At 31.5% G+C, this 14,617-nt stretch overlaps 1 protein-coding gene across 3 annotated transcripts in view; it reads right to left on the bottom strand.

Moving 5' to 3' along the window:
• Nucleotides 1–2,086: 2,086 nt before the first annotated feature.
• The window catches only part of LOC145726605 (tachykinin-like peptides receptor 86C), a 30,595-nt gene continuing 18,064 nt past the window's right edge, over nucleotides 2,087–14,617 (bottom strand). For all 3 annotated transcript variants that reach the window (XM_081975768.1, XM_081975767.1, XM_081975769.1), the window contains 5 exons: nucleotides 13,704–13,781; nucleotides 8,956–9,106; nucleotides 6,861–7,057; nucleotides 3,120–3,235; nucleotides 2,087–2,468 (listed from right to left, as the gene is read on the bottom strand). In XM_081975768.1, coding sequence (XP_081831894.1) covers nucleotides 2,290–2,468; nucleotides 3,120–3,235; nucleotides 6,861–7,057; nucleotides 8,956–9,106; nucleotides 13,704–13,781 — 721 coding nt within the window. In that variant the 3' untranslated portion in view covers nucleotides 2,087–2,289. The remainder of the gene's footprint in view (nucleotides 2,469–3,119; nucleotides 3,236–6,860; nucleotides 7,058–8,955; nucleotides 9,107–13,703; nucleotides 13,782–14,617) is intronic.

Below are 14,617 nucleotides of genomic sequence, written 5' to 3'. Positions count from 1 at the left end.
ATTTCACACAGGGCGTTTTTTAATAAATGTTCAATAGTTAATTATTTTTAATGTCTATTTATAATAATATCGATATGATAATAAGATAATAGAATGCTAATCTCATCTATCTTTTGCTCTGAGTATTAAAGAATCCTAGGTTGTCAATGTCAATGTCATTCTTAAACCTGAAGAATTCTGTAAATCATCTAAATAAAAAAAAACTTATTTAAAAACACCCTGTATATTTGACTTACAAAAAAATTAGGTTTAAAAGACTAGGGATACACTTTGAAGTAAAAGAAAAACAACATCTTTTTATCCTTTTCGTGTTTTTTTTTCCATTCTCTCCTACTTTCTGTTATTTTTTTCGTTTTCCTTTTTTTGCTTTGTTGCACACCGCACAGTCAAGTCAGTTCCTGCCCTCTTTTAACTAGCGGTATTTTATTATTATTTACATTATCTAGTCTTACTTTTTCTTAAGGTAAATAATGCGAATATAACAAACAATTACGTTTTCAGAGTTGCTTTTTAATTGAACTTGTCTATGACCTATAGAGTGTTATCCAATGACTATAACAATATACAGGATGTTTTATTAAAAAATTGAAACTAGTTTGTTTGAAAGAAAATGTGATAATTTTCTAGATTATCATTACCAGTCCTTTAGTATTATTTCTGTGTCAATTATATTATTGAAATCAATTATTTTATGATAAAAATTTGTAATACTAAATAAAGGGATTTGGGTAAAGTAGGTATTAATATCAATCATCTTATTAGAATGTTTACAAAATTAGTAAAATACCAAAAACGAATCTTAATAAGTTCCATGATGGCTTTTAACAATTTATCTAATATGTTTTAGTTAAGCTAATTAAGATAAAGTTAAAAAACAGTTAATTTTACTTCTAAACCTATTCATATGTCCGTCCACAATACGTTACATTTGTAAGTTTGCTTATATTTTGACTTGCTATTAGTTACCTACTAATTACAACTACTTTAAACCGCTTTCCTCACTTAATCTATATTTTTCTGTTGATTTAGTGGTCAAAATTAAAACTATTATATTAAGCAGCTTATATGTGCAGCATTTGGGAAATTTCTGCACAGAGGGTATAGTAATTTCAAAAAGTAGATAAATAGACCCCTAATACCTAATATTTCAATTTTTTGTGTGCTTTTTTTGTACTTACTTCACCTAATTTAAGGTCTTTTGGTATAAATATGCCCTTTGCTGTGCATTGGAACCTTCCTGGATCCAAATAAAAAATTGGCAAAATTGCACCTTTTGCAAAAATAGCACTTTTTCAATTTTTGAATTTTTGTAACTTCTTTATTTGAACTCTTATTGAATTCTCTAAAACGTCATTAGAAAAGGGGTAAAAAATACTACAAAATGAGCCTCTCTAGCTCTTCATGTTACCGAGATTGAATTTCAAAAAGTAGAAAAATAGACCCCTAATACCCACCCACTCTTTCAATTTTTTTGAAAAATAAAAAATTTTAAAGTGTTTTTTTGTACTTATTTCACCTAATTTAAGGTCCTTTGGTATAAATATGTCCTTTGCTGTGCATTGGAACCCTCTTGGAGCAAAATAAAAATTTGCCAAAATTGCACTTTTTTTTCAAAAATAGCATTTTTCCAATTTTTGAATTATTACAACAAACTACACACATTTACGCAAATGCATTTCAACGTTCAAACTGTGTTTTTCCAATAAATCTGAACTGTTACTACAACCTATTAGCTCAAACCAAACCTTGACATTCTCCTATAGGTACAGTCATAATTAAACTCTTTTCAAGAACTTGCTGGTGACTTATAGTGATTTCCTGTAATATGTCCTAATTAGGTAATTAGTAGGGAATGTACTAAAAAAAACCTTAACAGCACCAATACGTGTACTTAAATATAGATGGACGTGATTAATTGCATTAGGCAGTTTTTCAAGGTTTTCAACAATTTAAATCGGTAATCTCGTTAGTTTCCTGCTGCTAAGCTTTAAGTTTTAAGTCTTCAACTTTACAATTTATTACGTAAATGAACAGTTCCTATCAGATACACTTTATAAAGGAATGCACCAAAAAGTACAGAAACCACTTGACTTTGAAACAAATTTATTTGTTTTGTTTTTATTATTACACAAATTTTTACACCAAAATACTTACACTTATTAATATCACTTTGTTTTGGAGCGTCACAATATGTCCTACATGACAAAAACCAGAATAAACTAACGTGTATAACAATGTCACGTCATCGCAATTAATTTTGATTTTTGCTATATTTTTTAGAAACAAAAACTAAACGTATGTGTTTTTCTGTAAATCCTTCTTAAGTGACGTTGTTCTTGTAGTTTTGCTGCTTAGTCGTCTTTCCTTGTTTAGTGCCGCACCTTTTGAACCAGCCACTAACTCATAGGGTGATTTACCATTCTGGTATGCTCCCTGGTTGCGAATAGCTTTGTTCATACCTCCTGCACCTAAATAGACAGAAAAATTGTATTTTTAAAGTTTGGCAACATTGAACACTTTTTTCCTGATAACTACTGTGTTTAAAAGCTTCTAGGTCAAAAATAATGCCCTTCTTAGAAAATCAAATATATAATTCCCACCTTTAAATAATTTGATGTGGTATTAGGTTGTTTTGGTTGAAATTGGCCTGAAACACGCTACAATTATAATGCAATTTTCCACAAAACTGGGTATTAACAGTATACAAAAATAGACCATATTAACCTCACAGTAATAACGTGTTGTTAGAAAAAATTGGGGATTATTGAGATATTGGTAGTTTGAAAATGAACAGTGGTTTTTTGATATCAAACTCTACTGTAATGGGATTTCTCGTAATAATAAGTAATGAAAACATGCCAAAACCTTATTGAGATCAAGATTAAATTGAAAACTGGTTTTCCAGATATTTTGAAAAAGCTTGAATTAGAAATTAAACAACAAATTGAAGCTTTTTTGACTGCACCACTGCTTCAGTTAAAATAATAAATTTTAATTTTTGTCGCTATTTGCCAAATTTTCTTTGACGATGTGTTTCTAGTGCTAGAGCTAACTAAACTGGAATTGTATAGTTTTATGTAAAAAACCTTTTAATAGATAATACCTAAGTTTGGTTTTACCTGATTTTGAGTAGGAATTCACTGAGTGTCTGGGCGTCAGTTCTAAAGCGTTGCTGCCCACTCTTGTGAATATGATTCGCCAACCGCACATTACTTTTCGAAAATATTGACGAAACCTGTAAAAAATCCTGTTTTTCAAACATTTCATACAAATTTAAAAAAATACATTTGATACTGTCAAAATGCTGTTCGTTTAATGGTAAATCTACAAGTGCAGTTCCTAGTTTGTGATTGGTCAAAAAAAAAGTCAGCAAGCTTTTTTTGACCAATCACAAAACTGTACCCACTGTCCTAAAATTGCCATGGAAACTCCATGAACCTTTTTTGACCTTTTTTGCTCAACTGAGACAGAGTTTTGTTTAGAATAGGTTAACATCAGAGATTGTCAAACTTATCATGCATTCTAATGAGATAATTTAAGACATCTAACCGCCATTTGCACCGTCATACTTTAAGCGTAGCTTAAGTGTGGTTTAGAGTGTGAGATTTTTCACCTGTACTGTCACAGTCTGACCCACACTTAAATTAAACTCGGCTTACAAAACGACCTTGCAAACGGTGGTGAATGATTAAAAGTACATTAAACTTTATTTCAATTGATATTGGATTGTTGTACAATTAATTAAAAAACGAATTATTTTTGAATTTTCATGAGATTTTCCAAAATAATACGAATTTTTAAAAATATATTGTTTATAAATTTATCCCTTCTGGACAAACCATAAAAGCTTTAATTTTTCGGTATCGTGAAATTTCTACCTTATATGGAATACAGGGTGATCAAAAGACAATTTTAAGGGCTACAAATTGGTATATCGAACCACCCTGTAACTGTCAAAATAACAGAGTTATGGGCTGTCACAGTAAAAAAAAAACAAAAATCAAACTCAGTTTAACAGTAAATAACTCACTTATTCGACGTTTTAGTTAAAAACGCTATACAGGGTGGTCAAAAAAGAATTTCAAGGGCTTCAAATTGATATATTGAATCACCCTATAATTGTTAAAATATCCGAGTTATTGACAATACAATGGATTAGTTTACAGGGTGATTCAATAAATTTTTAACCTGCTTTGTAAGTTGTTTAATTTTCATTTAATAAAAAAAAAATATAGTATACAGGGTGTCCCAAATTAGAGCAACAAATTTTTTATTCGATTTTTGGAATCTACGTCAAATTCTAGGCCTACTTGATGTAAAATGTTTGTATCGATATTCAATTGTTTTTGCTCTAGCAGCCTTACTTTTACCACCCTCCTCGAAAGCAGAAATTCCCAATTTGAGCGAAATTTTGGTGCAGTTTTCCAGAAAATCGTCCATAACTCGCTTATTTGAAACACCCTGTATAAACACACCGTATAACAAAAGAGAGCTAATAAACGGAGCTATCACGTGACGTTGAGTGGGGACGGCTAAGTTGTCCCGTTTAGCCTCTAAAGGGCGTCAAACTTGACTCTCGTTTTTTGCCGTTTTTGCTCAATATCTCAGGAACGTTTTAGGCTAGAGGTCTGAAATTTTTACCACAAATGCACCTCGACGGGATGCAACTTTTACCTTCTACACACTTTTTAGGTACCGTGCACTGTTTTACCTTGAAAAATTAAAAACTAGAATTGTCAAGAATTTTCAAGGGTGATACCTTCTGATTTTTTTAGAAAATTTTTTATTTTCAAAATTTACCTCAACTGCTTAAATACCTTCAGGTTAATAGTACTAAAAATGACGTAATGTGTCATTTGTCAAAATGTCATTTTGCAAGGGTGCCACGCCCCAAACTGTCAAAATTGACATAATTTTAAGGTCATCTCCAGGTGCCAGTTAGAGCAAAATGGACGTCAGATTTGTGTTGCCCAAGTTCAAATTAGTTAAGAAAATCACTTTGATTAAGGAAAATCCAAAATGGTCGCCGTTAGTATAGTAGGCCCAAAAACTCCCTAATTTAGATTAAATTTTCGTACACTTTTCCAGAAAATCGTCCATCTCGCTTATTTGAAACGCCCTGTATAAAACCACCGATAAATGTAATTTTCCGTAAATTTTACATTCCTGGTTAACATGGTTTTGACAGATATCAAAACTGTCAACAACTTGAACGAGATGATTTGAAGGGGTTTCAAGTTATTTTCTTTAAACAATTTGTAAATTAAATAACTGATTGTCATCAATTGCTTTTAAGAGCATTTTTGTGAAATAACAATAAAAGCAAGTTTTATGTAAGAAATTCAGTGGAATTTCAAATCCTTAAACGAGAAACACAGTTCACCAGGTTTTCAGGATTTGTTTCTTTCTCTTGATTGTTTCCATTTAATCTTGTTTTGACTAAAATCACAGTCCCGGAAAGTCCAGGGTTTTTCATTTAGTTGACGAGTTTTTAAAGTACTAAAACCAGATTTTAATGGGAGAATTTATCTAATTTTTACTTAAAAACACCTTCAACTTCGAAATGTACAACTGAATATTAGAAACCACGCCTATTTCAAAATTTATTCTCGACACATCGTACCATTAAAGTAATCCTGGGGGTGCATTAACTTGTCACTTTGCATTCTAATTGAACACATATCGGCTCATAAATTCCTTCTGGCAACATTCTAGAGAATATTCCAAAAAGCTCCCCGAATTATAAACTCAATAACACAATTTGAATTAATAAACCCACCGGAGTTTTGCTATTGCACATTTCAATTAAAATTTTGCTGTTATAATAATTCATCAATTACGGAGGTGTTTCACTGCTTTGTTTTTACTAATTTAAAATTATTAACTGGGCTCGAAGTTTTCACAACACTTTTATTAGTTGGAGTAATTGAAAATGCAAATGTAAACAGCAAAGTTGGTTATAATACCACAAATTAAAATAGTTATTTGCGCAACTAGGGAGGAAAGTGCAATTTTTGCTCCCGCGAACTATTTAAGACCCGACGCGATACTCAAGGGTGCAAAAAGCAGTTTACTTCAGAGTTGCTCATCTAGGACCAATTCTATATTTTATGAAAAAATGCAGCAGTTAAATACTATGTTGAAAAAGAAGGTTATGTTTGTCATTTAAAGATATGTTTGTCAATTTGTCAAGAAAGTGTGTCTTTTACTGGTGGCACTTTCACTGTCTAGGTAGTGAAAGTGATATTTTCATCTCTCAAATGAGGGAGGTAGTTTAATTTTCTATAGGGGTCGTAGAAAATATACTTTTTCTCATTATACAGTGCGTTCAGAATCAGGAAGGTCACTATCCTGAAAACGGTTAAAGATACAGATTTGATTAAATAGGAAAGTTAATTTTTTTTTAAATTTGTCATGTGCCTTTAGGAAAAATTTGTTTTATTTTTTAAAATTACATGACTAAACATTTCAAGTTTGTCAGTATAAAGTATAAAATTATATGGCCAACTTTGACGCCATCTAGCGGCCAAACGGGACAGGTTATCCGCGCCCACTGAACGTCACGTGATAGTCCCATTCTTGGCTCTCTACGGTCTTAGTGAGGTGTTTATACTCAATATTTCAAATAAGCCACTTATTAGCAATTTTAAGGTAAAGTACACAAAAATTACTGTTTTTTGCAGATTTAGATTAGGGTACCTTATAAAGCACCATATTGGTACTATCTCAATGAAATTCCTGTTATAGACTAATTTGGACCTGAGAAACTCAAATCTACTCGTAGAGGAGGATTTTCAAAAATAAAAAAAAGTGTATTATTTTTTTGATTGTTTTTCCTAAATAATCAAAAAAATACTAACCGTGCATTCATCCAATAGTAAATTAGTGGATTCACCATAGCATTGGACATGGCCAGCCAATAGAAACTTAGGTACACGTGTTGCGTGTATTTGCTGAAAATCACTTTAGTGTCGTAGTACACGTAGATAAAGTAACCATGGTAGGGCAGCCAACACAGTCCGAAGATCAGGACGACCAGAATAAACATTTTTACAACCTAAAAATAATGAAAAATTTAGTAATATTGCAGCAAAACTTTGGTAAGTTACCATCACGGAATAACTTTCCTTTTCTCACTTAACCAATAATTTTATTGCGTGAACCTGGTTTCAACTTGAACAGTTAAATTATTCCAACAAATTACAGTATAAGGATAGTTTTGAACGCGAATTACGTGTCCTGGATCGTGAAAATGTAAATTCTCTAATTATTCTCCAGACAATTTCCTTACTAAATTACTTCAATGCACGTGGTAGAAACGGCAACTTTACACTATTCGAATTTTATGGAAAGTAGTTTTGATTTGAAAACTAAATTAAAGTAATCTTACTTCAATAATTGCGTAATTTTTGAATATTACAAAATATTTAATTGAAAAAGCGTACTTTTTACAGCAGCATTTCTTAGGTTAAGATTAGTTGATTAAAGTGGTAGTAATACAGCCTCAATTTAAACAATATTCGATAAAAAATAAATGGAAAAAACTAGAAAAAATGGCCCCAAAAATATAACTCATCAGTAATTTGGCGCCATTTTTTCTTCTTCTTTTTAATCTGGGAACAAGGAGCAGAAACGTTCACCCTAACCACACAAAACACCTGAATTTACACAACCTAAACAAACCAGAAAATCACTAACCTAACCTAATATAAAAAAAATAGTTCTACAATTATATTCTAACAGAAATTTGGCGCCATTTTGCTTTCTGCTTGTTAATTAGTGAAAAATAGCAACAAATACACTAACCTAACCTAAAAAAAATGGCGTTAAAAATATAACCCATCAGTGATTTGGCGCCATTTTTTCTTCTTTTTTTCAACTTGGTAACAAAACACACATTCTACCCAAACAAAAAGTATTAATCTAACCTAAAAAGTAGCGCCAAATTACGGACATGCACCAAAAAGTAAAAATCATTGATTTGTTTTTTTTTTGGGCTAGGTTGTTTGCATTATTCCAGTAAAAAGAAGAAGAAAAATGGCGTCAATTTAAACAATATTCTAACATAAACTAGAAATTAATTAATTAATTTTTAATTATTTTTTTTTATCAGAGAAAAATTTAATAAATGATACAACCTAACCACAATGTGCCACAACTGATGTGAGGGAAGGTAAATTTCTGGAATAATAGATTTTTGGAAATTCTTCCAGAGAATTTTCATCTAAAATTTCAAAAATCATTAGTTTTTTAATTAGTTGTACCAACCATCAATATCAATCCAAATGAAAGTTTAAGGTACTTTTAATCATTAAATTTAGATGCCTTAAGTTATATCCCATTAGAATGTATGACAAGTTTGACAGTTATCCTTCCTATGAAGAAAAATTTTTATTTAAGCATAAAGTAATTTTCCGGTAAATTTCCAAAAATGAAAATTTGTCGACTCGAAAATTACCATTTTTTACAACCCTGGAGGGGACAAGTGATTTGTTTAATTTAGGTTAGATTAGTGTTTTTTTTGTTTGGTTAGGTTGCATAGCTTGGCGCCATTACTTCAGTAATTGAAAAGAAGAAGAAAAATGATACGTTTAACGCCATTTTTTTCCTAGATTTAGGTTTGTTTGTGTAATTTGGTACCAATTTTTATTTGAGTGCTGATAACTTTTTTATTTGACAAAGTTACTACAAATGTATCATAGGACCGTATAGCCAATAGATGGGGCTACCACGTGACGTCCAAATGACCCTTTTAAGTGTCCTAGTTTAGTCGCTAGAGGGTGCCAAATTTGATCAATATTTTTCGTACATTTCAAAGGAGCAGCATTTGAATTGTCCTAAGAACAAAAAATCTTTCTTTGCACACTTTACAGCTTTTTTGATCTATGAAATCAAACATTAAATAATTGTTCGAGAATTTAAGGGTTGGCCTATTTTTTCCCCAATTTTTCCTACCTTTCGTTTCGATCGAATCGAATCCAATTGACGCTGAGTTAATTCCCCAATTGACTGCGATCCCCACAAGACTTTGCCCATTATCGTATAGCACATGGACATGAGAGCCATGGGAACCAAATAAGCCACGACCAGAAACAACATTTGATATCTGGAAAAGAGAAATAAGGGGTTTAATCTTTCAAAGTTTTCGCATGTGTTGTCGGTTTCGTAATTTTCTAAAGTGGGTTCTAAGGTAAAGTCGCACGTAAATTGGATTATTACGGGGAAATGACACAGAGGACCGAATTAATTTTATTGCGAACTGAACTGAATTTTCAAGAAATATTTTCTACAAAAGAAAATTTCTATCTACATCTACTGGGAAAAGAGTATTTTTACGACAAGAAAATGTGGGCTTTTATGGATTCTGTAAAATTATCCGACTTTGTGTTGCTTTTTTGCGCAATTACACACATAATTTACAATTGAAGAGTCTAAAAACCTTATAAATTCAAACGTTAACGTGACTTGAAAGCTTAAAAGCATTTATCAAATCCTCTTACTCAATTTTCAAAAGAACCCTAAACCTTATTAAAGGCAATAACTTTTTTACGTTCTATACTATCATTTTTCTATTGATTTTATCAATATCGTTTGAAACAGGTTTTATCGACAACTGTCTGATGCTTTTTTGATGAATTTGTCGATAACCCTAATGGCAGAGATGACGCACTCAAAAAAAAATTGAATTACAATTACCAACTACAACTTTAAAATGTATGAATGTAATCTATTGCAAATAATTACAAATAGTAGGTAAATTACCAAGTACTTCTCCAAGAGAACTACTCAATTAATTTAACTACATACTTAGAAATTGATGAACTATTTGAAAATAAGCTAATTAGTATACATAATTAAGTAAAAGAGTAAAGATGACAAAATGAATTTTGGATATGTTATTCAGCATTAAAATCCCTAAAATTCACACAAAAATTGGCGATAAGTTTTTAACTAAAACTGAGACAATAAATTTAAAATTGTAAGAACTGGTGAAGGAGTAAACTTAGCAAAGTGAATTTTGGAAATATATTGAGCATTAAATTCCCTACAATTCACAGGAAAAATAGTGTCGATAGCTCTACTGGTTTCTGAAATATCGTAATTCAAATAAAAATTTAAGTTTTTAAAAACAAAACAAGCAGCTTTTAGCTTGTTTTTTGACTAACAAGAACTTTAAACAAAAACACATTACAAATTCCTTGCAAAGTTCTCGTCATTTCCAATAATTGTACATATTCCGCACGTGTGAATAATACCGTCTTTATTTCAACCCAAATAATGATTGTAATTAACCCTCAAGGGACGATCAAAGCAAAAGGTCGTATTGTTCGAGGTGTGCAGAATATGCAGAAAGATATTTATCAAGTTTCCGGTCATTAATTAAGGCTAGTTTGCATAACCTTCAGCGAATGTAGGTTAAACGTAAAGGGTGTTTTAGTAAACTTCTGACTGAACCATTACAGCCCTAGACGTGCACTTTGTTACAACTATTTTCAGACGGGAACGCCCTTTTAATAAATTCTGCAACTTCCGACTGACTTCTTATTCAAAAGTTAGGAAAATTATTCATATTTCCGGGAAAAAGTAAATTGCAATGTACAAATTGCAAAATTCCCAACCCTCATCGCTGTAATATTGTGTTATATCAAATTCTTTCGTTTTTACATTTTTTACTAAACTTAACTGCAACTGGATCAATATTTTACGACCGGTAATTAAATTCCTGCTGGTGTTTTATAATTGAACCACACCAACCTGAAAACTTGCTTAAAGAGTGAATTCGAAGCATTAAAATGATCAAAGAGTCCTTTTCTTTGCCCTTTTTCAATGATTCTAATCTGTTTTTGCCTCTCAAGACATCGTCACAACAACCACAAAGAGTAATGGAGTTATATGGAATTAGATTTAGTCTCTGCTTTATACAAATGGAGGAAAAATGTTGTTTTTCACTGACTGTAAAGTTATTTACACTTTAATTGACTATTCAAAACCACCGTTCTGTATGCACGTAAAGGCTTTCACCAAACTTGTCGATTCAATAAACTTACATTGGAAATGTGTTGATTCAACGCTAATTGCTCTAGTTCAAACGTCCTGTATCGATGTTTGTACTAATTGATAATAACCGAGTACGACAGATTAACGAAGCAAAAACAAGTAAAGTTAATTGTGACTGTTTCTGTAATATAATTTTCATATTAAAAGGAATTTCTCGGTAGTTATTTGCTTATCAATTTGGAGGAAATTACCACACCATTTTAATAAAAATTGTTTGCAAATTCCAGCTGCCTCATTGTGTTTCTTTTCCAATTTCCGTTAATGAAAAAAGTTTTGAAACGATTTTCTGCTAAGTATTAGCATTCCTATGTGATTTAAGCACTATTTAGAACTTTAAAGTTATGAATACAAATTCAGTGGGCAAATAAACACTAATTACTCACTCTTTGATGTTTTTGCATGAAATTAAAGTCAGCACTAATAAAACACCTTTCTACAATGCTTTTACTGATAGTGCTATGTGTTTCCAGAATTTAGTTAGTTAAATTAAAACCAAATAAACACTTTTAAATGGCATCATAAAGTTTGAGAACTATTTCTAGTCATTAATTCCGTGAGTTTTGTGGCTATATTTTGGTAGTTTCTACAAAAGTCTAGGACCACAAAATGATTTAAAAATAAATAAAAACACTATTTAGACATCATAAAGTATTTTTTAAATACACTTTTATATCTAAATTTTTCTGTATTTGGCAATATTCAAGAAAATGTCAGGGAGAGGAAATTTGTAAAGAATTTTATTTTCTACAAGTTTACTAGAGGACGTTTTAGCCCTTAAATACCTTTTAAAGGAGATATTTCCAAGAACGTGGGCCAAGACACAAAATTTCTATGAAAATTCCTTGCCTTATTATTTTGCGGTATTTCCTAAAACTGTTCCGCTCAAATATTCCATTAGTACAGCCTATTCTACCCATCGTAGAGTTTATTCCTTAGAGACTAAAAGTTTTCTTAGTTACAATTTGGTTTCCGGTCAAATGAGGCGTCATTAAGAAGTTTATTTCAGTAAATTGAAAGTATAGTACAGTCCTCAGAAGTTACCCAAATAGGAAATAAGGGTTGGTTTTTAATTGTATAGTTCATTCTATTAAAATTGAATAATTGATTATTTTTGGTAGTTTGAGTGGCTCAAAAATATCCTATACTAGACTTAGACGTGTCAATGTGAAAAATGTCCTGAAAAAAAGACAATTAAGTTTGTCGCTCTCTAGCGGTCAAACGGGGCAACTTAGCATTGCCCGCTCAAGGTCACGTGATAGCTTCGCTTATTAGCTACCTAAGATCATCTGATGTGTCTATACGGAACGTTTCAAATAATTAAGTTATTAACGATTTTTTGGAAAAATGCACCGAAAGTTTATCTAAATGAAGGTTTTACTTGGCCTACTGCCATATTGAATTTAGGTTTTTTTAGATAATTTTTTTTTTTAGATTTTTTTTTGCTCTAATTTATCGAATCACAAGTTGTCACTGAAATCAGAATAAAATGCACTATTTTGTAGTGTAAAAATCCAATATGGCGTCCATAAAAGAAAGAAAATTGATGATAACAATTGACGAAACGTCGGACGGCAAATTTAGTGTATTGCCCAGCAATTTCTAATATTTTTTCATCGTAGTATAGTTTGTTCCTCAGAAACTGACAGCCATCATTATTAATTTCAGTTGGTACGACCCTGTTTTTGCAAAGCAAAATTGACAAAACGTGGGTCCGTAAATAAGAAAAAACTTTGAGAACAAATACAGGGTGGTACCAACTGAAATTTTCAAAACCTAGACAATGTGACAGGGCTCAGAATAGCATATTTAAGCGACAGGACTGTACTTGAAACAACAAACCTAATGATGGTTTCTAAAAAATCGAAACGTAAAATTTTTGATTTTCAAGCAGTACTTTGTGGAGGGTTTAGTAAAATTGTATAGTTCTGCAAGAAAAAAGACAATTTGTTGGAAACATGGCTTACAAATTATGTTAAAAATATACAGGGTGAAAAATCCATTCAGCATTGCGAATTAATTTTTCTTGCAGATTGTGTAAAAGCAAATAACAATTATTTTGGGACATACTGTGTACTTTAGCTGCAGTGTTGCAATTCTCTAATGAGGACAATCAAATAACAATCACCAAATCTCATTTACCGTGCAAGGGTAAACATAATGACTTTTTCAGTAAATTGCAATCAGTGTTGCAACATTCCATTCCAAGGTCTCTTTGGGATTCAACGGTCTTATCGTTATGCATTTACCCTGCGGTTAAATTTAACTTCCACCGTAATTTTCAACCCTAAAAACAGACTTAAATTTAGAGTATATTGTGAATCGTTAACGTGTTTTTTCGTATGAAAGTAGTTGATTAAACTAAACCTTTGAAAATAGATACCATCTATATGTGTTCAAAACTAAGAATGGTAATTTATCACTGCTGCAGCTGCTAGATTTATGTAAATGAGCCATAAAGCCTCCGCATCTACTATAAAATCTCGGAAATGTGTTTTATATAGCGACGCTTCCAATCTACAAGATAAAAAACAAAGTGAGCCGGTTTATTTTGTAGTTAATTCACGCTGTTTGTTTTTCTCTAAATGTATAAACAAGTAAATGCTGAAAAATTAAATGAGCGGAAATTGATGACTTTGTTTACTCACCCTAAGTCATATTTTGATCCGACGACTTGTTTATCCGGCCAAAGGATGATGCAGCCGATCCTTTCTACTCCACGATGTCTACAATAAAATTTTGAAGCCTTTAATAGTGTTTGAACGATGGTATATGTACATATGGTTCGAACCAAGGCAAATGGCGGTTACGTCAATAGTGCATTCGATTATCAAGGGTGTGCTGTTTTGCGTAAAGCACAACTTACTGTACTGAGATTGCAATGTTGCCAAAATTTTATTTAAAACTCCTTTTGCTGTGCATTAGAAACTTTTTGCAAAAAGTGGCATTTTTTCAACTTTTGAAGGTTGCTTTATTTGTGCTTATTTTACCTCTTATAGGGCTCTTTGCTGTGTATTGGAATCCTTCTAGAACAAAATAAAAAATTGCTCAAAATTTAAATTTTTTACAAAATGCTCCAATTTGTGAAGAGTCGAAGCTCTTTTATTTAAACTGCTATCAATTTCAGTAATAAAATAGCACTTTCAACTTTTTGTCACTTATTTTTATTATCTCATGTTTAAATTATGACAAATAATATATGTTTTTGAGATAAGAAAATGACGCAAATCTGAAGATTTTTTCAGACAGAAAGTCAAACCCACTTGGAGTAGGAAAATTACTGTTTTAAGAACATTTTTGGAATCGTCATTAAATCGCCTATCCAATGACTTGACAAAACATTACAAAATTTGGTACAGTCAGGGAGAAAAGCTGTGTCAAAGTTTGAACTGCTAGAAACACAGTTTGAAAGGACAGTCAGGAACAAAATCGCCTGTAAAACCCACTTGGGGGGAGAAAATGATTGTTTTAGGCACATTTTTAGAATCTTCATTAAATTTCCCATATAATAACCTGGAAAAACACTATAAAATTTGATACAGTCAGGGAGAAAAGCGGCGTC

Source organism: Ips typographus, linkage group LG3 (assembly GCF_016097725.1).
Source record: "Ips typographus isolate SLU linkage group LG3, UJ_Ityp_2.0, whole genome shotgun sequence".
In the NCBI taxonomy this organism is placed as follows: domain Eukaryota; kingdom Metazoa; phylum Arthropoda; class Insecta; order Coleoptera; family Curculionidae; genus Ips; species Ips typographus.
This window is presented reverse-complemented; position numbering and strand designations above follow the sequence as displayed.